The sequence below is a fragment of the Protopterus annectens genome, chromosome 16.part0 (assembly GCF_019279795.1).
Source record: "Protopterus annectens isolate FY-2018-M chromosome 16.part0, PAN1.0, whole genome shotgun sequence".
Classification (NCBI taxonomy): domain Eukaryota; kingdom Metazoa; phylum Chordata; order Ceratodontiformes; family Protopteridae; genus Protopterus; species Protopterus annectens.
The window spans coordinates 237773232-237796284 of record NC_056750.1 but is presented as its reverse complement, the minus strand read 5'-3'; the positions used below and the strand labels follow the sequence as shown (position 1 = coordinate 237796284).

General features: G+C 44.6%; 1 protein-coding gene across 3 annotated transcripts in view; it reads right to left on the bottom strand.

Moving 5' to 3' along the window:
* PARP2 (poly(ADP-ribose) polymerase 2) overlaps nt 1-23053 on the bottom strand; it is a 1124938-nt gene that overhangs the window by 425893 nt on the left and 675992 nt on the right. For all 3 annotated transcript variants that reach the window (XM_044058251.1, XM_044058252.1, XM_044058253.1), the window contains one exon: nt 20276-20372. In XM_044058251.1, the coding sequence (XP_043914186.1) occupies nt 20276-20372 (97 nt within the window). The remainder of the gene's footprint in view (nt 1-20275; nt 20373-23053) is intronic.

Here is a 23053-nt window from a genome sequence, read left to right as displayed (position 1 = left end):
CAATCTGTCTGCTATCATGTTGGAACTCCTGGGAATGCGAGTTGCCATCAGAAAGCGGTTGGTAGCCATCGCCCATTGCCATATCCTCATGGCCTCCCGACAAAGTGGGTAGGATTTGGTTCCGCCTTGTTTGTTGATGTACCAGACTACAGCCATATTGTCTGATTGCATTGCAATAGTCCCTGATGGGAGGAGGGGATGGAATGCTTGCAACACTAGAAGCACCGCCGTCAGTCCTAGGACATTTATATGCAGATGGGCCTCTAGTTACGACCATGTGCCTTGGACCGTCTTCCCCTGAAACAGCCCCCCACCCCATCAGGGAGGCGTCCGTGGTCACTGTGGCTTTGGGCTGTTTGGGTGTGAAGGGGCGAGACCATTACCAAATCAAGTCTTGTTTGTATCTCTGAGTCAGCTGAACCTGGGATGAAAGAGGAAACTGAAAAGGGTACCACTGGGCGAGTAGTGACCATTGTAAAAGCCTCATGTGGAATCTTGCAAGGGGGACAATGGTGATGGAAGCTGCCATGGAACCCAACAGCTGGAGGACAGAATGTGCTGTGGATCTTTCCCTTGAGAGGATGGGTATGAGTTGTTTTATCCTTAGAATTCTGTGCTCTGGAATCGATGCCCTGCAGTTCTTTCTATCCAACAGGAACCCAAAGAATTCTATGGATTGGGATGGGGGGAGGTTGGATTTTTGCCAGTTTATAGTTACACCTAGCCTTTCTGCAGTGTGAAGGGAGTATGCCAAGGCTTCTTCCAATAGATGTCTGGTGGGGGCGGTGATGAGCCAGTCATCTAGGTATGGAAACACCTGGAATCCTTGCAGTCGCAGGTGAGCTGTGACAACTGCCATGCACTTTGTGGACACTCTGGGGGCTGTTTAGAGTCCGAAGGGCAGCACTCGGAACCGGTAATGACAGACTCGCGCACGGAAGGGAAGAAATCTTCTCGATGGTCTTTCCGCCATTATGTGGTAGTATACATCTTGAAGATCTATAGAGTACATCCAATCGTCTGCTTGTCTGAGTGGGAGGTTAGACTGCATTGTGACCATCCGGAATTTCTGTACCTTTACGAATTTGTTTAACACACTGAGATCCAAAATCGGTCTCCAGTCCCCGGCCTTTTTTGGTGCCAAAAATAATAGAGTAGAATCCGGATCCTATTTGGTTTGGTGGGACTATCTGGATGACTTTTTTTTTTTTTTTTTTTTTTTTTTAGCAGCTTTGAAATCTCTAATGCTGCTTCGTTCCTTTGACTGGGTGGAATGTCGGGTAAATTTCTTAGGGGGGGTGGGACAAAGATCGAAGGGAATATGATAACCTCTGGTTATTATCTCTTGTACCCAAGACTCGGTGGTAATGGTTAGCCAGGCAGAAGGGTACAAAAAGAAATGAGAAATGACCCCCAACCGCTTCGAGAGGAAAGCAGTTGGGCCGCTCTTCAGGAGCACTGGTAGGACTGGCCAGAGAAAGAATCTCTAGAGCCCTGGTTACGCGGACCTCCTCTGCCCCGAAAGGGGAGTCTTCCATATGAGTTTCCCCCTCTGCCTCTAGGGGAAAACTTGGCTCGTGTGTCATGGAAAGAACCTTGAGACTTTGTGTCACATCTTCCCACTCTTCTGGTTTCTGAAGAAATTCCGTTGAGGGGAAGTGTAACGGATACCCACGGCAGAAAGGGTCTTACCATCCTGTTCACATCTAGCCAGTGTGTCTTTTACCTGGGGTCCAAATAACGAAGAGGCTTCAATGGGAGCGTTCAGAAGGGAAGCCTTGAAGGGTTCCGCGAAATCACACAAGCGTATCCAGGAATGCCGCCTCAGAACAATGCCTGCACCCGCTGCTCCTTCTGATGCGTGAGAAATCAGATGCATGGAGGAGTTAGAGATCGATTCAAGGGTGGCTAACTGTGAGGCCATTTTGTCCCAGACCTCAGACACCGCTCCGGCCAAAGTTTCAGAGAGCTCAGAAATCAAGCCTCTTTGAAGCCTGGTAAAATGTGCCATACAATTCAGGGACCTGACTGCAAAGGTCACTGATGCAAAAGTACGCTTCCCTAATCTGTGCAGCCCCGGGACACTGTTGTGTGGGTGGACAGTCTGGCTTTCTTCCGCCAGATCCTTTTTTGTTGTAGCCACCACCACCAAGGCAGCTAAAGGAAGACCTTTGGACCAGTGAGGATCACTATCTGGAGGGGACAAGATTTTATCTGGCCTCCGGGAAATGGCTTCAACAGTGTCAGGAGCCTTCCATGCATGCTGCACGACAAGCCGGACAAGGTCATTGGCAGGTGGAGTAACCCAGGAGGTAGGGGGCTGGGCACGAAAGGACTGCAGGAACACAGACTCCCCCAGAGGTCGGGTTAGAGGGCCGCCATTCACCTCTCTGTTTAAGTATTTCGAGGATATCTCCAAAGGATACCTCAGAGGGTGACCGAGAGGACCCTTCCCCATCATCAAAGTCTGTGTCTTCCGTGAAGGGCTCCTATGGGGAGTCTACGTGCTTCATCTTACACGAACTCTTGCGATGAACTTCCTCAGGGGGAGAATCTGGGTAAGGCAGCGCAAAAGGGGCCTCCTGTGGGAGTGTGTCCTGAGGCCCTTGTGCCCGGTGTCCGCTACCGGTGGCTTGTGTAAATTGCGGTCCAGAGGTGGACGGGAGCATTCATAGCACAGGATCGCCAACAGACGCAAGAGCCTTCTCCAAGAGATGGAAGGCTGTTCCACCCAAGGAGGTCACACCTCGCTCAAGCAAATCAGCCTGCTGACTCGGAGTCCTTGGATGGCTGTGAAAAACAGGAGTACGTATGCCACAGCTGGCATCTTGAGCAGTGACTGGAGTGACAAGTCTCTCCTGCCACAAAGGCAACTGCGGCTTCTTAGTGAGGTTCATAAAAGGAGCCATAGTGAGGGAAGTCTGTGCTACAGCAAGGGGCTTCAAAGGCAATGAGGGAGGAGAATAGGTAGGGGTCTTTGGAGAAGGGTGTCCACCTCCGAAGGAAGAATAGGTCCTGGGGGGTTGGAGACCTGTGGCTGAAAGCAACTAATGCACAAGACGCACCACATCATGTTCAGAGAAGCTTCTAGTGGATCTCATGGACATAGCTGTCAAGGAGTCAGGTCTCTCAAAGGATGAAGGAAACTTTGGATGGTGCTAAAATAGGTGTCTGCACCGAGAACAACGGAGCTGTTAAGGCCTGTACTACTGGTGTCTGCACCGAGGAGATCACCAGTGACAAAGGTAAGGTCTGCACTGATGAGGTTGGTGCCGACGTGGTATTTGGCACTATGGTAGGTGCTGAAAGAGTCTGTGCAGAAAACGAGGTGGTCGGTACAGAGAGGATAGTCGGTGCCGTGTAAATTGTCGGAGCCGAAGCAAGAGAAGGCATCGGAACAGTCATCGAGGCCGTAAAGGCATCGATGAAAAAGTCGATGCCAGTAAGGAAATCTGAACCGAGGGGCCCCTCGGTTACGATGAGGTGTAGGACACAATACTTGGTGAGAAAAGCTGCAATACGATTAGGTATTATCAAAAAAAGTTTTACTTAGCTCAAGAGAAGTGGCTTGACACGACTGAAAGGTGACGCTGCAAACGAAATCTGAAGTAACAGGGAGAGGGGGATTGTGGGTAAGAGTTTAGCTCAAGAGTTTGTGGCTGTCGCGAGCTTGGAAGATGGCTGGCTCAGTTCCGAGGTCGGAACCGGTAACCCAGGCGTAAGGAATGAACGAGGATTAACAATATCAGATATATATTTATTGTTTGTGTGTGTGTGTGTGTGTGTGTGTGTGTGTGTGTGTGTGTCTCCTTCAGAAGATCGATTCTTCTGAAAGTCGAACTTCATATGGTCAAGACCATATGATCGACTTTCCAAAAAGTATAAAACTTTGCATGGAGATTGTGGTACAGTGGAGACTGGGGAATTTACCTTTTCCTCACTGTAGTGTGATCTCAGAGTTGGTACATATAATATGCAGGAAGTGCGGGGGGGGGGGGGGGATTGCCTCCCTTCAAAACTGTAGATTTTTGTTTTTTCCAACTTTTTTGGAAAGTTGAACATATGGTTTTGATGACCCATGCGAGCCCGTGCGCACACACACACATCCACACTATATATATATATATATATATATATATATATATATATATATATGGATTCACTTCATAACACTGAAAGCTCAAAACACTGAAAGCTCAAAACACTGAAAGCTCAAAACACTGAAAGCTCAAAACACTGAAAGCTCAAAACACTGAAAGCTCAAAACACTGAAACCAAAACACTGAAACCAAAACACTGAAACCAAAACACTGAAACCAAAACACTGAAACTTCAAAATCTTGAAAACTCAAAACACAAACTCAAAACACTGAAAACACATATACATATACTGAGTTTAAACATCATCAGTCATAGCACTTTCCACCAAGTGTAAGCAGTAGCAGGGGGGGGGGGGGGGGTTGTGGGGGGGGGCGCAGGAGGGTTGCCCCCCTGCTTACACTTGGTCTTCTATATTATGACGTTTTCTCATTTTCAGTGTTATGAAGTGAATATATATATATATATATATATATATATATATATATATATGTACGCACGATTAAATAACTATATATCTATACATAGATATAGAATAGTTGTGTAAAATCTTACCATAACCACAGATGTCCTTCTCTTCCATGTTGCAGTATTCATACTGTGGGATTTCCAGCCCTCAGGCGACCCAACATCGGCTCCTATACAAAAGCTTTAGCCTAGCTGCCGTAGGTGCATGGGACATCACACGTAGGGCCATAAACCATGGAGTATAAATGTGACATCAGCATGAACAGACCTCAGAACTTGAAGCCCACAGAAGAGACTATAAGACCAAGGAGAAGCAAAAGCAAACGTCCCTGCAGGGCTGCAAAGAGCGGCCTGCAGTGAGGGTATACCCTAGAAAAGACAGAGGATATCAGGGGGATGGAGGGTGGGAAGGAATACTGCAACATGGAAGAGAAGATCTATGGTTATGGTAAGATTTTACACAACTATTCTATGTCGTCCTATTCCCATGTTGCAGTATTCATACAGTGGGAAAGTACCACATCTAGAAGTAATATTGGGAGGTGGCAGAGGTGGAGGATTCTAGGAATCCTTGCAGGACTGCCCTGGCAAATCCTGCCCTGGCTCTAGAGACCTGGTCCAGGTTGTAGTGCTTGATGAAAGTATGGGCTGTGGATCAGGTGGCTGCCTCCATGATGGAAGCTGTGTCTAGTCCTTTCATGAAGGGCTAAGAGGTAGCCATACCTCTGTTAGAATGCACTCGCACTCCTTGAGGCAATGGCTTGTGATGAGAGTAGCAAAAAAGGATGGATTTTCTGATCCAGGAGGAGATAGTTTGTTTGGAAACTGCCTTACCCTGGACCATGGGATTGAAGGAAAAAAGAAGTTATGTACTTACCATAACATTCCATGTGAGTTGCTCATCTCGCCTTCATTCTTACAAATGGGTTCGGAGCAGATTCCTCGGCTCCGAGTCAGCCACTTTCACAAGCTTGAGGTTTTCGAGTAGCTCGAGGCAAAGTCCCTATCCCATGATGTTCTCTGCCTCACCTCAGATCTAGTTTGCTGATCCCGACATATACAATATAAGAAAAACATGAACATTACTCCAGCCGGAGTAAGAAATCCTATAAAAGACCCACCAGACCCCAAATCTCTTACTCATTCTTTGAGAAGCCTGGAGGGGGTAGGCGGGAGGGAATGCAAGAATGAAGGCGAGATGAACAACTCATATGGAACGTTATGGTAAGTACATAACTTCTTTATGTGAAGTTGTTCAAGCTTGCCATTTATTCGTACAAATGGGTAGCGTCCCAAGCACCATTCATCCTGGGTGGCTCACGGGAGTACATTCCCAAGGACAGTGGAACCAAAGGAAGCCCTGCCCTGGAGGCCTTTTCTACTTTGTAATGCGTAATGAAGGTATGTGGCTTTGACCAAGTGGCAGCTGCACATATCGTGTCTAATGGCAGTCTAGCCATATAAGCTGAAGAAGTAGAAACAGCCCTTGTGGAATGCACCTTCACGTTATGTTCCAATGGTTCATTCACGGAAAAATATGTGAATTTTATACAGTCCGTCAACCATTTGGAAAGAGTGACTTTTGACACTGGTAGCCCTTTCTTGGTATCAGAATGAGACTTAAAAAGTTGTTCTGATTTTCTAAAGTCTTTGGTTTTATCCAAATAAAATCTGAGTTGTCTGTTAACATCAAGTTTATGCAACACATACTCCAACTTGTTGGAATGGTTAATGAAGAAAGTTGGGAGTTCAATAGCTTGATTTAGATAAGCCTCTGAACATACCTTTGGAAGGAAGAAAGGAAGGGTTAGTCTGGAGCGACACTTTGTCAGGGTGAAAAATCAAATATGGGGGTTTACAAGTTAAGGCCTGAAGTTCGGACACCCTACGTGCTGATGTAATGGCCACCAAGAAAATGGTTTTCCAAGACAGGAATTTTAGGTGGCAGGAAGATGCAGGCTCCAACGGAGGAAGAATAATCCTAGAGAGAACAAAATTTAAGTTCCAGGGAGTAAAAGGTTGTCTAACTGGCAGTCAGATGTATGGTTCCTTTTAACAAGGCTCTACATAACCTGTGAGACATAAGATCAGAACCTTCCGATCGGAGGTGAAAATTTGAAATTGCAGCCAAGTGAACACGTATGGTAGCTGCCGCAGCACCTTCATTAAAAAGCTTAGTCAAGAACTCTAATATGCTAGCAACTGGGGTGACATATGGGTCAATATCATTTTGAGAAACTCAGAAAGCAAAATGCTTCCACTTGCTGGAATATAACATTCTGGTTGAAGCTTTATGTGAGGATACAAGGATATGCTGCACCTCCGAGTAACGACTGTGGGACCTGGCTATGTTGGAAACTGGAGCAGCCAAGCTGTCAATTTGAGGGAGTGAAGTGAAGGATGAAGAGCCCCTGACAAATGTGTCAGCAGATCTGGAACTGGGGCCACAATCCAAGGCTCCTCTAGTTGGTAGAGTCGAAGGAAGGGCAATCAAATCTGTCGAGGCCAATAAGGGGCTATCAGAATTACAGTCCTCCCCAAGGCTTTGGCTTTCTGCAGAAATTTTGGAATCAGGGGAATGGGTGGAAATGCATACAGGAGTCCCAGGGGCCGAACATGTATGAGAGAATCCCTTGGGTTTTCCCCTGGTGGGGGATTCAGGGCAAAGTAACTTCTGCATTTGGCATTCATGGGGGATGCAAACAGGTTGCAGCAAGGCTGGCGCCATCTGCAAAAAATCTCCGCTACGTCGTCTTTGAGGGACCACTCGTGCGGCATCAGAATGGCTCTGCTTAGTTTGTCCGCGATCACGTTGGATTTCCCCGGGATGTGCATCGCTATCAGAAAGCGCCCGGTGGATACAGCCCACTGCCAGACTCTTAAGGCCTCTCGACACAGGAGATGAGACTTGGTTCCCCCTTGCTTGCTGATATACAAGACTACTGACATGTTGTCGGTCTGAATCACAATCATTCCCAGAGGAAGAGTCTCTTGGAAGTACTGCAACGCCAAAAGTACTGCTCTCATCTCCAGAACACTAATGTGCAATTGTGACTGCCTCTGACCACGTGCCTTGGGCTTTTCTTCCCTGAAAAAGCCCCCCCAACCCTATCAGAGAAGTGTCTGTGGTCACCGTGGCTGATGACGGGGGAAGAACAAATGGACGACCTAATTTTAAATGGTGGCTGGTCAACCACCATTGAAGATCCTTTTTGCATTAATCTGTAATGATTATCAAGAATGACATCGGAAGTTGTTGGTAAAACCACTGGGTGAAGAGTAACCACTTAAGTATTCTCATGTGCATGCAACCTAGAGGAACTGCTATAAGAGTTGCTGCCATAGTACCTAGTAGTTTTAAAACTTGAGAGGCTGGTACTTTTTTCTGTGTCAGAATGTCCGATGTCTGTCGCCGAAGTGTGACTATTCTTTCCAGTGGCAGTTTTACCATGGCGGTTGTGGTGTCTAAATCTACTCCAATAAAGGAAATATACTACGATGGTGACAACACAGACTTGTCGAAATTTATAGTAACCCCTAATTGGGAACACAGATTTAGAGTGAGGTCCCTGGATTGAACTAGTTGATGCCTGGTGGTGGCGGTGAGAAGCCAGTCGTCCAGGTATGGAAACACTCGGAATGCTAGACGCCTCAGGTGAGCCGTAACCACTGCCATGCATTTGGCGAACACTCTGGGGGCTATTGTGAGACCAAAGGGCAGTGCTCGGAATTGATAATGACGGGCTCCCAGATGGAAACGCAGGTGATCTCTGGATGGTCTGGCCATTTTGATATGATAGTGTGCATCCTTGAGATCTATAGAGCACATCCAATGGCCCATTCCTAGAAACGGAAGAATCGATAGAAGCATGACCATCTGGAACTTCTCTTTCTTTACAAAAGTGTTGAGTTTGCTGAGGCCCAAGATGGGCCTCCAGTCCCCTATTTTCTCTGGAACTAAAAAGAATCTTGAGCAGGTTCCAGATCCTGTCTGGTCTGCGGGGACTGGGTGGATGACTTTTTTCTAGCAACCTTTGAATCACTATGGTTGCTTGATCCCGGAGACTGGGTGGAATGTCTGGGATTTTCTTTTGCACGGATGGTGGTTCTGTGAAAGGAATGACATATCCTCTGGAGATAATGCTTTGTACCGAAGAGTCTCTTGTAATTTTTAGCCAGGCGTCTGGATACAAAGACAAGTGACCCCCGACTGCCTCCAGAGTAGGACAGTCGGGCCTCCTTTCTGGAGCATTGATAGGGCTTGCCAAAGAACTGTTCTCTTTTTCCCTGGCTTTGCGGACCCCCTCTGCCACCTGGGCAGCGTCTTCCATTATTGTCTCCTCCTCTGCCCTTCATCATAAGTAGGGTTAACGGACTGCCAGCCACCCCTCTGTCTTAGGATCTCTAGGATATCGGCAAAAGAGATATCCTCCAAGGGGGACCGTGGGGACCCTTCTGACTCCTCCAAGTCCGTGTCTGATGTGACAAGACTCCTTCGGGGAGTCTAAATGCCTCCTCTTGCAAAGCTTCTTCCTGGGAACCTCATCAGCGGGAAATTCTGGTGAGGTCTCAGTAGAACATGGGTCACCCAATGGGGCTACCTGAGGCTCTGTGTCTCGACTCTTTAAGGGGACCTGTGATGCAGAGGTAGAACGTGGCACTTTTGGGGATGAGGAAGTACGCCTTGATGAAGTGGGTGTCTTAGAAGACATAACTCTCCTCATGGCATCGAAGGCCCCAATGTTCTGATGCGAAGAGGTAGCCGGTTCAGAAGATGGCAACCTCCCTGGCACTGAGACAGTGGGCTCTTTACTAAAGGAAGGAGCCGAGCCCATGCGTGCCGAAGCTCCGAGAGGAAGGGTCGGAACCGACACATCGGTTCGACTCTCCCCCCCCGGAGCCGACCGGAGAGTGTTGGCTCCCAGACTCCTCGAAAGGCATTGAAGTTGTCTGAGTCGATGGAACCGATGGCACTGGAACAGGCCTCTGCTCCGAAGGTTCCACGATCATCAGTTCTACCCCATCCGGCTCCGAAGGCCCTGCTCGGCTCGGAGGAGGAGCAGACAGGCAAGGACGTCTTCAGCTCTGAGACTGGTTGGGTCGGAGCCGACAGCAATTTGGCTAATGCCAGGTTCTGGAGGAGCCTCTGCACCACTCGGTCCACATCCACATTGGAGCGGCTCCTCGAAGAATAAGTCGAAGGGATCGATGAAGCCACCAACTGTAAAACGGGTTACTTCAAAACTTTGGAGACTGGCTCCAATTCCAGGGACCAGCTCCAAAAAACTTGCTCGATGCTCTGTTCCGAAGACTGTGGAACCGGCGACTGCACCTTCTCAGCCAATTTTGGAGCAGAAGACTTCGGCTCCGAAGAAGTTTTCGAAGACTTGGATCCCTTGGAAGATTTGGAAGTCTGGTCAACCTTATCAAGAGATTCCTGAAATTCAGGTTTCAACAAACCTCTATCCACTAGCTTTCTCCTACGTTTTAACAAGACCCTGCTGCTGAATGAATGGCAAATAGAACAGTCCTCCTGTAGATGGACTGCCCCCCAAACAGTATACACAACTTGCATGTAAATCAGTACTGGACATTTTTTGTCCGCACTTAGGGCATTTCTTGAACTCTGACTTTTGTCTCTCCTTTTCCCTTTGATCAGCCATAGTGTAAGGAAAATAACTACATAACTGCCTAGACAAACTAACACACTGACTAGGCTAACACCACACTCTAAGATAGTAAAATACTTAAACAACTATAACTGTCTAGACAAACGCACACTAGCTAGGATAAACAGTAAAGATTCAGCTACAAAGAACAAAATTCTCACACTTAAAGGATTACAGTTATAAGAGTTAAGCACACCAACGGGTTAGGGACTAACAAAAAAATGGCCAATGAAAGGCCTAAGAGCAGCCACTCTTTCATCGAAGATATTTCGTCAGAAATAACTAAAGAAAGTGACTAAATACTAGTCTATGATAAACTAAGACAAAAACACACTTCGGAAAAAAATCCTATAGATATATATATAATAAATTTGAAATACTGGCCCGAGCTCCACTCTCGACCTCCTATCTGTTGCAGTGGAAAACTAGATCTGAGGTGAGGCAGACAGCATCATGGGATAGGGACTTGGCCTCAAGCTACTCGAAAACCTCGAGCTTGTGAAACCGGCCGACTCTGAGCCGAGGGATCGGCTCTGAACCCATTTGTAAGAATGAATGGCGAGATTGAACAACTTCACATTGAACAGTTGGTCAGATTTTCTGAAAGACTTGTCCAAGTAGAATCTCAGTTGCTTATGTACATCTAGGGAATGGAGGATCCTCTCCGCGGAGTTAGTAGGAGTTAGTAGGAGAGGGGAAGAAGGTGGGTAGATGAATAGACTGGTTTAAGGAAAGCTCATTAACTACTTTGGGCATAAAGGAGGGGCTAGTGCTCAGGGAAACCCTGTCATTGTGGAAGGTGGTGTAAGGAGGGCAAGCCCATCAACGCCTGTAATTCAGACACTCTTCTAGCTGAAGCAATGGCCACTAAAAGGATGTTTTTCCATGTGCACATTTGAAGAGATGCTGTGCTGGCTGGCTCAAAGGGGGGGAGGGTAAGCTTTTCTAGCACGAAGTTGAGATCCCAGGTAGGAGGAATGGGCTTTCTTGGTGGTCTGATGTGTAAGACCCCTCTCAGGAAAAGTTTTACATCCAGTCTAGAAAGAAGAGGCGGCTGTAAAGGCAAGCATGCAGAAATGGCTGAGAGATGGGCTCTGACAGAAGAGTAAGCTAGTTCATCCTTAATGAGTCTGCAGGTATAGTTCAGGACCAGGGGAGGATCTGCTAGAAATGGATCCTTGTTTCTCAGAGAACACCATTTCGAGAATCTCTGCCATTTAGACAAGTAGATTTTTCTAGTTGTTGGTTTCCTGGCCTCCCTCAGGACAGAGAGCATGTCTTCTGAGTAGTGTTGTCTAAAATGGATCAAAAGTTGATCACCCACAGAGTTAGTTGTAGTAAAGACAGTTGTGGGTGCAGGAGGGATCCCTGTTGTTGAGTTAGTAGGTCCACTTGGTGGGATAACTTGTGGTGACTGCCCTTGGCTAGTGAAAACAGAAGGAGGAACCAGTGCTGCTTTGGCCAATAGGGAGTCACCAGCAAGATGTTTGGTTGTTTCTTCTTGATTTTCAGAAGAACTCTCTGAATTAGAGGGAAAGGCTGTGTACAGGTATATTCCCTGCCATGAAAAACCGAAGGCATCCACTCTCCAAGCTAGTGGTGAGTAAGTCCTGCTGCAAAATTTGTTTAGTTGTCTGTTCTGGGGGGGGGGGGGGGGGCAAACAGATCCAGTTGTGGTGAGCCCCAGTGGTGGACTATGTGAAGGAAGGTATCCCTGTGTAATATCCATTCGAGTTGCAGAGATGTGGTTCTGCTGAGCAAGTTCGCTTGCTTGTTACCCTGAGAAGGGATGTATGAAGCTTTCACAAAGAGGTTGTGGTTTGCTGCAATTTCCCAGATTAGCAGGGTTATCCGACATAACTGGTACGCCTTTGTCCCTCCTTGTTTGTTTAGGTAACAAATGACAGTTGTGTTGTTTGTCACAATATGGCGTATTCCTGGTTGCAGCATGGGAAGGAAGAGTTTTAGAGCTAGGAGGACAGCAGTCATCTCCCTGTCATTGATGTGCTGTTTTTGCAGGGCAGGGGACCAGCACTGTTGTACTCTGTAGCCCTGCAGGGTTGCTCCCCATCCTAGGTCTGATGGATCTGTGTGCATAGACAGGGAATTGTTAGAAACCTGCTGAATCCACCACTTCAGCTCTAACTTTAGACAGGGCAGAAGGGGAATCAGTTTGTCTAGAGGTTGTTGGCTCAGGGACCAAACAGTCTAAGTACCATTGGAATAACCTTAGGTGCATCCTTGCTAGTGGGAACATGGGAATGGTGGCAGCCATGAGATCTATAGTTTGTAGAAACTGTCTTGCAGTTCAATGTGATTCTGTCAATAGACTTAGAAAAAGGGAGGAGAGGGATTGTACCTTGTCTGGTGGTAAGAAGGATCTGATTAGATCTGTTCTGATTCTCCACCCTAGGAAAACCTTGTCCTGTTGTGGGAGAAGAGAGGATTTTTGGAAGTTGAGAGTGAAACCCAGGTTGTTTAGAAGGGACATGGTGAATTGGAGATTTGCTAGAAGGGTGGACTGTGATTCTGCCAAAATGAGAATGTCATCCAAGTAAGGGTAGATTTGTATTCCCTTGGTTCTGCAATGGGCGATGGGGCCCAGCACTTGGTAAAAACTCTGGGTGCTGTACATAAGACGAAAGGCAATGCAGTAAATTGAAAATGAGAAGAGGGCCCAGAGAAGCGTAGAAACCTCCGGTGGGAGGGTTTGACTGAGATGTGCAAGTATGCATCCTTTAGGTCTAGGGTAACCATGGTAGCTTGAGGTGGAAAGGGGTAAAAGAGTTTGAAGGGAGAGCATCTTGAAGGAGGGAACCTGTAGAACAGGTTTAGGTAAGAGAGGTCCAAGACAGGTCTCTAGGGGCCATCCTTTTTTGAAATTAAGAAGAGGCGGAGTAGAAGCCTCGTCCCTCCTGACCTGAGGGAAATGGTTCTATGGTTCCTTGGGAGACTACTTCCTGCAGGATGGGAGGAAGTAGAGGGAGCCGATTTTTGGGAGGGAAAGGAATTTTTATTAATGTAGGTTTTTCTTTCCAGGAAAGAAAGTATCCCTTTTGGATGATGGAAAGAACCCACAGATCTGTAATGAAGGTTTTCCAAAAATGGAGGCATTGGGTAAGGTGGGTGGACAAGGGCACTTGGGCAAGGCAGTCATGCAGAGGAGGGTCCTCCTTTATCTGGAAAAGGCTGCTTGTTAGGGGGATGTGGTTGAGGGGGTCTGGGATAAGGTTGTCTCCGAGATCACCTACATGGTCTGGCAGAAGAGGGGCGAGAAGTGGAAGAGGCCCTTCTAACAAAGGATGTTTTGGCTGGGTAGTTCCTGTAATATCTGGACAATGAGGACACCAGCAACTGTTTAATGTCCTGCAGGTCCTTGCAAGTTCTTAAGTTCTACAGCATTTTTGCCAAATAGAAGGTTGTTATCCAGAGGAGCATCCACGACATTGGCTTTAAAATCATCTGGCAGAAGCTGCAGTCTGAGCCAGGAGTATATGTGCAAGGTGGACGCAGTGGCAGCAGATCTGGCAACTGCTTCTGCAGCAATATAGCTGCAGCAGATAGACTGTCTGGCTACTTGGGTGGCCAGGGACAATTTGGAGGAAATGTCAAATTTGGCTGGACAGTCCGGGGTGGTAGCCAACAAGGTGGAGGCCTGAGAGACTAGGTCTAGGGCATACTTCACCATGTGGGTTTGGTAGTTTATAGCCTTGAAAGCCAGGATAGAGGTGTATACCTTTTCCCCCATCCTGTCCATGGTTTTGATGTCTTTATCAAGTGGCAGTAGGGAAGCAGAAGGCAATTGCCTAGACTGTCTGGGGATACTGCAATAACAGCTGGGTCAGCCAAAGGTGGTTTTACTAGGAAGTTGTAGTCATCAGGAACTCTGTAAAACCTACTCGGCCTCTTAGGGGCAGGAGGTTGAGAGTCTGGGTTCTTGGAAATAGAAGTGAAGGCATCCAAGAAAGCTGGGAGCACTGGAGGGATGGTTGAAGGTGAAGGGGAGTCAAGCTGTAGAAGCTCAAAGTATCTCTTCTGGGTGTCAAAGACTGAAAAGTAGCCCACTTGAAATACTCTCTCGTTTTTGAGATAGTCTCCCCAAATGACAAGTCCTCATGTAGCGAGTCCCCTTCAATACCGTCCTCTTCAGGTGAGTAATAGTCTATGGGAGAAGCAATCTGTGAAACAAAGGAGATAGATTCCTCAGAGGAGTAGTAAGACTGGTCTGGGTCTTCGTGGGTAACTGTTTGCTGAGCAGGTGCTAAAGGCAGGGAGGAGGCACAGGCCTAGGACTCAGTACAACGATGCTAGTGGAAGTAGGGCCTGTGGGCCTAAGTGCCATAAAGGCCTGCAGCAAGGGGGAAGTGAAGGACTCCCATTCTGGGGCTGTCAGAAGCGTCAAGCTGAAGTATTTAGTTTTCCGCTTCCTTTTAGCTGGAGTGACCATGCGGGTGGGCAAGGAAACAGTGGACTTCACTGGAGTAGGAGAGGTCTCGGTTGGCCGGCCAAGCAATGGTTCCCCCTCGACGTCAGTCAAATCCGCTGACGTGCTTTCCATGGGAGGAGCTGTCAGAACCGATGGAGTAATCGGGTGTCCCTCAGCCTCTAGACCGTCAGTCGACAGGGCATCAGGAGAAGGCCTGCAAACCTTGGCCTTCTCCGGCGGTTGTTTGGCATGGGTGGCCAACTCGGGATCCATCCTAAGTGCAAGGCGTTTAAGCCTTTGGTTTTCCAACAACAGATTTATTTTATTTATTTATTTATTTATTTATTTTACATTTGTTGACCGGGCTAGTCCAGCTGGATAATTTCCATTTTCAGTGGAGGCCCGGGGAGAAAAGCTCCTCAGAATTAAAACAAAGGTTATACAAAATTGAAGATTAACTATGAGATCCTTTAACAGATATTAAGTTACCATGGATAGTTATTAGTCTGGATCAAGAAAAAAATAAAACACATAGAATACTATTTATGTATTACAAGAGACATTGATTATATCTAGAACTACACTCCATACAAATCATTGCATACATATTAGTGTATATACAATGTATAATTTTTTTTTTTTTTTTTTTTTTTGAGAACAGTAGAAACTGTAGAGTCATTAGGATGTTTGAGAACACAGAGAAGGATTGTAGTTGAGAAGTGAGGAAGAATGATAGTAGAAGGTATTAGGTTTCTCAGTCGGGATTGGTACAAGAGCAGAGCCAGAAGTTTGTAAGATGTGCAAGAAGTTGTTTTTAAAAAGATCAAAGGAGCCTATTGAGGTAATGTGGGAAGGAGGTTATTCCATATTTTGCCTACTGCGTTGGGAAAAAGGCAGTTACCTGCAGAATTGGTGATTCGAGTTGTTTTGACTTGAAGCTTTTCTGCAGAACGTAGTTGTTTCAGGTTATTGTAAGGGCTCAGAAGATTAGTGAGAGCTGGTGTTTTAGATGGTTGATATAATATGTTATGTGTTATCAGGAGTTGTTGATATATAATCTTGTTGGGAAGTTCCAACCAGTGTAAATGTTTTAAGTTTAGACAGTGGTGTGTTCTATACTGGGATGCTGTGGCAAAGCGAGCTATATTGTGGTAGGATGTCGTAAGTTTCTTTAGGTTACTTTTTGAGAGGTTAGTGTAGATAGAGGAGGCATACAATAGGGTCGAGATGAGATGTGTTTGTGCTAAGGTGGTCCGTGCTTCAGGTGTTAGGTAGGGTTTGATTCTGTATAGTGTGCCAATTTTTTATTGAGTGCTTTTATGGTGTTGTTGATATGGTAATCATAGCTTAGATTATTATCAATAGTAACACCAAGTAGTTTAGTTGATAAGTCTGGGGAGATGAGGGAGTTATCACCTGCAGTAATAGAGAAGTTAAGTTGTGTAGATTTGTGTGTAGGTGAGAAAAGTAGTAGTTTTGTTTTCTTGGAATTGAGGAGAAGACATCTTTTTGAGAACCAGTCTTCGACGATAGAAAAGGTAGCTTGTGTGAGTGAGTGGAGTTCAGATTGAGTGGAGGCTGTGCAAATAATTGTGGAATCATCTGCATATTGTATACATGTAGTGTTTTGGATAGATGCTTGGAGGTCATTAATAAAGATAGAGAATAAGAGTGGGCCTAGTATGGATCCTTGTGGGACTCCTAAAGAGATAGGTAGTAGTGAAGATAGACAATTTTTCCAGAGTACTGCTTGTTGCCTGTTTTCGAGATAAGAAGAGAACCAGGTTAAGGAGGAGGTATCCAAAGCAAGGGATTTTAATATGTGTAGTAGAAGTGAGTGGTTGACCATGTCGAAGGCTTTTGATAGGTCTAGGAAAAGAGAAGAGGTTAGTTTGTTGTTGTTACGATTACAGTTGATGGTGTTGGAAAAGGAAAGTAGAGCAGTGGTAGTACTATGTGAAGGTCTAAATCCATGTTGAGTATCTGCAAGTAGATTATTTTGAAGGAGATGGGTGAGTAGTTGTTTGTGTATGCATTTTCCATGATTTTAGCTAGAGGAGATAATAGTGCTATAGGACGAAAGTTTGAAAGGTCTGTGGCTTTGCCTCCTTTGTGTAGGGGTATGATATGAGATATTTTCCAGATTGAGGAAAAGTACTTTCTTTTATGGATCTGTTTATGAGGATGGAGACAGGGTAGGCGATAGCTTTGGCTGCTATTTGAAGAAATTCAGCTGGAAGGTTATCAGCTGAGGGTGTAGTAGATTTAAGTTTTTGTAAAAGAGATTGTATGTAGGAGGTAGGTATGGGTTGAAGTTGCAGGGGTGGAAGGCAGTTGTCACTGTTATTTAAGAGCAGTTGGGAGGAATCAGGGGTTAAGTGGTTAGCTAGATTTTGTATGGAAGTGGTAAAGAAGGTGTTGAAGTTATTGGCTATTAAAGAGGGGTTGTCAGGATCTAAGTTTTGTGGGTTTGGTGTAACTACTTTGCCTGGGGTAAGAAGATTATTGATAGTGGACCAAAACTTTTTTGGTTCTTTTGGTTGATTGTTGTAGTTCAAGGTAATAATTTTTTTATCTGCAAGTATAGCTTTTTTGGTTTTATTTCTGAGTTCTTTGAAGATACGGTGATCGTTTGGGTTTCTGGAGGACCGCCATTTTTTCCATGATTTATTTCTAAGTATTATTGTTTGTTTGGTATTAGAAGTTAGCCAGGGTGCTATTTTGGTCTTTGTTCTAATGATACGTTTTGGGGCATGTTGATTCAGGATGGTCAGGAATGCTGAGTTGAAGTGTTCAACAGCATTGTCGAGTGAGAGATATTTGAGAGGGGTCCAGTTGTATTGTGACAGCTCTGTTAGGAATCCTTCAGAATTAAAGTTTTTTTTTTGAATATATTGTTTTATGTGAGGTAGGTAGGTTTAGCTTAGTTTTGGCCCTAATAACATAAGTAAGTGAGTGATCACTAAGATCTTCTGGAAGGATACCAGTTTGGTAGTTTTGTAGGGGGGAGTTTGTAAGAATCCAATCTAAGGTGGTTTCTTTGTTACTTTTATTATTTATTCTAGTTGGACTGTCAATAAGTTGTTTGAAACCAAAAAGATTTATGTGGGAGGTGGGGTTAGCATTGCTACAAGAATTCCAGTCGATGTTAAAGTCCCCAAGAAATAGTGTTTCTTGAGGGAGGTTTATAGAGAGGTGTTCGAGACGTTGTTCTAAGATGGGGATATTATTTCCAGGGGGGAGGTATGCACAGATGATGTTTATAGATTTAGTGTTGTTTATTTGTATTTTGGAACCAATTATTTCGGCATTAATTTTTTGGTTAAGGGTAAGGTCCAGAAGAGTAAGCTTTAGTTGTGTTTTATAAAGAATAGCTACTCCACCTCCTTTTTGGAGGTACGATCAGATCTGAGAATGCTATATCCAGGTGGGGTAATTTCAATGTCTTTAATAGAGGGCTTTAGCCAGGTTTCTGATAAGCATAGGATGTCAAAGTTGTTTACTTCTAGAAGGGCATGCAGTTGACTGATTTTGTTGCAGATACTACGATGTTGAGATGGGCTAAAGATAATAAGTCAGAGGATGCAGTGGATGAGGGAGAGAGAGGTTTGATGTGAGTTGTGTATGTTTTGTTGGAGTACAGAGGGCCTGGGTTGGGTTGAATGTCTCCATCTTGTAGTAGATGGAGGATTATAAGATAGTTTTCAGGTGTATGTTTTATAATTGTGTCAAATATTTTCTTTCCTTTAGTTTGTAGTAGTTTGCAGTGTAGAACCCTATGGTATTTGGGAAGTAGGTATGTGGATTGAGAAGTGGAATGTAAGATGGAAGGGGGTAGGGATGTAACAGGTGTACTGGTATGTTTAGAGGGAAGTGAGAAAGAAGCAGTTAGGGAGTGTTCATAGGAGGTTAGGAAGTAGGTGGTTATGAGAAAGACTACTAATAAGAAGGAGACAGGAAGTTTCATTTGTAACTGGGGCATAGTGGAAGTTTTAAAGCGGTAGTTGTGAGTCAGTGTGATATTCTAGGATGGAGGTACTGTGGAAAAGAAAGGTATAAAGAAGGTGTTATAATGTGTTAGGTGTGTAAGTGATAGAGAAGTGGGGTTTGTTATAATTATGTAAGTGTGTTTGTGAGTTGTGGCTAGTGTATAATATGTGAGGTTGTGATAGGGTGGAAAAGAAGGGGTGTGTCTAGAGGAGAGATAAAGGTAGAACCCTAGGGGTGGGTGGGATATGGGGTAGGGTGGGGGAGGCGGGCACACACAGTAGACCAGAGGAGAAGGGAAAAAGTATCTGAGAAGGCAAGGGGAGTCAAGGCAAGAGAAGGTAGCCTAGGAGGCGAGGATAAGACAGGGTACTGGAAGGAGGAAAGGGAGTAGGTTAAGAAGGTAAGAATGAAAATGTAGTAGGGAAAAGAAAAACTAGTATCCCAGATAGGGATGAGGGGAGGGTGACATCTAGTGGGCAACTGTGGAAGTGCAAGTAACAAATAGGGCAGCTTCCAGGTGAGAGCTGTGGATAAGGGGAGAAAGGATAATCTAGGTAGCTATCCAAGGAGTATATGTGGTGGTAATGGAGGAATAAGGGGAAAGGGTAGCTGCTGGCTGCTTAGGTATTGGCAGTCTAATGGCTTAACAGTTACAGTAGGTTAAAACATAATGCTAAATGACTAGCTGGACATACTTTCTTTCAGTCTTGAGGTAGCCGTTGATAGGAGGAACCAGTGTCCTGAGCGAGTCCTAGGTTAATGTGCAAAGAGCACCTTAGTGGAGAATATAGAGGGAATGCAACCCAGGCAAAAACACAGGGTCGATTTGAGGTCAAAGCTGGTATAGGAGGGAAAGAGAAGAAAGAAATAGTGTTATAGTACAAACTTAACATTCACTAATGCAACTACAAAGACAAAATGTGGGAGAAAAACAAATAAAATCAGGTAATCCAAACAATACGCTAAGCAGCATTACATATAGGGGTAAAACACATAGAAAAATATGCAAACATATGTATATATAGAGGCTATCATTGATATAAATCACCGGCAACTACATAAAACAATCATATTCATGTGTAATTACTGTTGCAAGATAACAGAAACAATCCTCAGTCCTGCATAGAAGTCAGCTTGGTATTGCTGGTAAAATCATGCACAACAAACAATTTAACGCGGACAGATGGCTGCGTACGGTCTTGGGTACAAAGGATTGGCAAATAGAGCAGGCCCCGTGATCGTGCTCTTTACCTAAGCAAAAAACACAGCAGTCGGAGTCTTTGTGCAGAATCTGGCACCTGCAATTACATTTACTCTTTCTCAGACATCGGCTAAAGAAAAACTACAGCAACCAAGCTAAAGCTTAAGTAAGCACTATGGTGACATACAAGTCTTCTCCCACATGATTGTGCCAGGGCCCTCTCCTCAACTAAAAGATTCAGCAAGGATTTGCTGAATCTTTTTTGTCACTTCTAACTTTGGTTACAAACAAACAAACACTAAACTAGTAATCATTAATGTGTATAAACTGCCTCTATAACGTAATCTCAAAAATACAGCTGACTTCTCTTTCTCTCAGTCACAGGTTTCTAGCCTCTGCACTAACATAATTGTGCTTGCTTACCTCGTCCCCACCGCATCCAGACACTAAAGTTCCTTTTGTTGTCATCCTCCAGTAGCTGTATGATGTAATATTTGTTGTTGTTGAACTGCAGGTTTGTCTGTGGAGACAAGAGGGAAACAAACAGTTGAACCAAAACACAGACATAAAGCAAATGTCAGAGACAAACTTTAATTCAGATTCTAGGATGTCACGAGCTGCCATCTCAGAAACAGGATTAGTGTCTACTGTCATGGAGACATGATCCAAAACACATACTCTTCTATCCAGCAGTCTCCAAGACTTCAATATCTGCCATAATGTTATTAACAGATAAGGAATATACTTTAAAAAGGCTTGCTTGTTGAGAACAAAGGTAGTTTAACTTAGCTGAAAATGAAACACTTCTACTTATTTTTAAACCAACTTGCCAATGGCTCACGTTATATTTTTAAAAAGGGTTCACAGGACAACCGTTATCTACCCAGTGACAAATGTGCTAACAGTTGTTTCAGAGCAGTCAAGCAATAGGTGCCTTAGTGTAACTAAGCATACATGAAAGTATTACTGTGAAAAAGGGGAGAAAGAAATACAAAAAGATTGAGTGACTGGATTACTAGACAAATGTACTGACTCGTGACAGCAGCATGCCATGAGTCAAAGGATGATGTACTTTCATTATATATTGGCAAGTCTTGTTGATCATGTCACTTTTTCAAATACAGATAATATGCCATTCAGTTATTTTCATGCTGGGAGAGAAAACTAAATTAACAGCATAACCAGAAAATGACAGAAGAAGAAGCCTTCACTGATGCTTTGCTTGAGAAAGCAGAGAACTGAAAATTATTTTAATGTCATTTGACCTCTGAAGTCATTGCCAATGTAACACAACTGATAACAAGTTCCATTAATTCCTAGTAAAAATGCATAAGCCACAACCTAAACAAATTTGACATGGCAGCAGACTACTCCTGCATTACTCCAAAGGTAATGAACATCTTGCAAAAGCAAACACAGGGAGCCCAGTACCTGAATATCAAAACAAGTTACAGCTTAAGAAGCATTTCTTTATTTCCCTGCTCTAGTAAGCAGGAAAATATGAATACCAAGCAAGCTATCACAGGGATTAGATGCCTAGCACTACAAACCTTTAGGTAAACACACAAACATTCTTGCCATCCTTTAAAAACATTTAAAAGAACCTAACCATTCAGAATTTTTTTCCTGTAGAGCTGGCTCCCTAGTGCAGGTGTTTATACACCCATGGGTTTTGTGAAGAAATAGTATGTAAAACACGGGTGGGTCTCTCAAGGACTCCAAATGGAAACACAGGCCACTTCAGAGCAGGTGGAGGGCTGCAGTGTACAAGGAGGCTTGAGATGATCTATTGCGATAGTAAAAGAATTTAATGCCTTTAATTTTCTTGGTTATAACACTTTGGGCCTTTCCAGTTGAGTGACTGTACCCTGGTGTATATCCCCTGTGGAGTGACATACCCAAGGATTTGATAAGGGAAGAGTAAAGTGGTAGAAAAACTTCTTTGGAGCTTTAAGATATTCCCTTGCAAACTGGGCCAGATAGAGGCTTTCCTGAATGCTGGAAACATGCTTGAATAAGAGAGAGAGTTGCTACCATGATGCGTTTTTCTGCCTTTAGCTTGAGATTGGTTATGATACATACCTAGTGTACCAAAAGAGAAAGTTATGTACTTCTTGGGTTGTAGGATCCGAGATGGCAACTTTTCAGACAGCTTCTAGGCTCGAGCTCCTCCCATTCCTATGATCCCTTGCTGCCCTCTAACCCTTCAGATCGAGTTTGGCCTAAGCTAGAAAGCAGCCTAATAAGACCTGACCACCAGATAGGACATCTCCACTTCCTCCAGATCCCACAGGATGGGGGAAGGAGGGAGGGAGGGATAGTGATGAATAGTGACATAGGATAACACAGATGCCAAGTTATGGTAAGTACATAACTCTGTCTGATGTTATCCATGTCACTATTCCTCATTCTTGGGTCAGAGTCCCCAGCTATCCTAAATCTTGGGTGGCCTCAAAGAAGGACATGCCGAAAAACTGTGGAGCCAAAGGAAGCCCTGCTCCTGTTATCAATGTCAAGCTTATAATGATTAACAAAGGTGTGAGAAGTAGAACAGTTAGCTGCCACACAAATCTCATCTATGGAATGGTGTCAGATAGGCAGCTGAAGAAGCCATTGATCTAGTGGAATAAGCTCCGAATATACCTGGTAATAAGCCTTTAGATGAACAGGTAAAGGAAATGCACTCCAAAATCCAACGAGAAAGAGTAAACTTAGAGACTGCCTGAGACCCAGTCTGTTAAGAGAAAATGCCACAAACAGTTAGTCAGATCTGCGGAAACTCTTTATTCTATCCATGAAGAACCGTGACTGTTGACGTAGCCATTGATCTAGTGGAATAAGCTCTGACTGGACCTGGTAATAAGCCTTTAGATGAATAGGCAAAGGAAACGCACACTTCAAAATCCGACGAGAGACAGTAACCTTAAAGACCACCTGACCCAGTCTGTTAAGAATAAATGCCACAAACAGTTGGTCAGATCTGCGGAAACTTATTCTATCAAAGTAGAACGGTCTATTAGCTTTTCTAATAAAGAGGAGTAGATATTGCCCTTTATTAGAAAATCTAGGGAAGAAAACAGGCAATTGAATAGACGGATTCAAATTCACTTCCGTGGCTATCTTAGGCATGAAGGAAGGACTGGTTCGAACAGCCACTGTGTCTTTATGAAACACCATGTAAGGAGGTTTGATAGAAAGAGC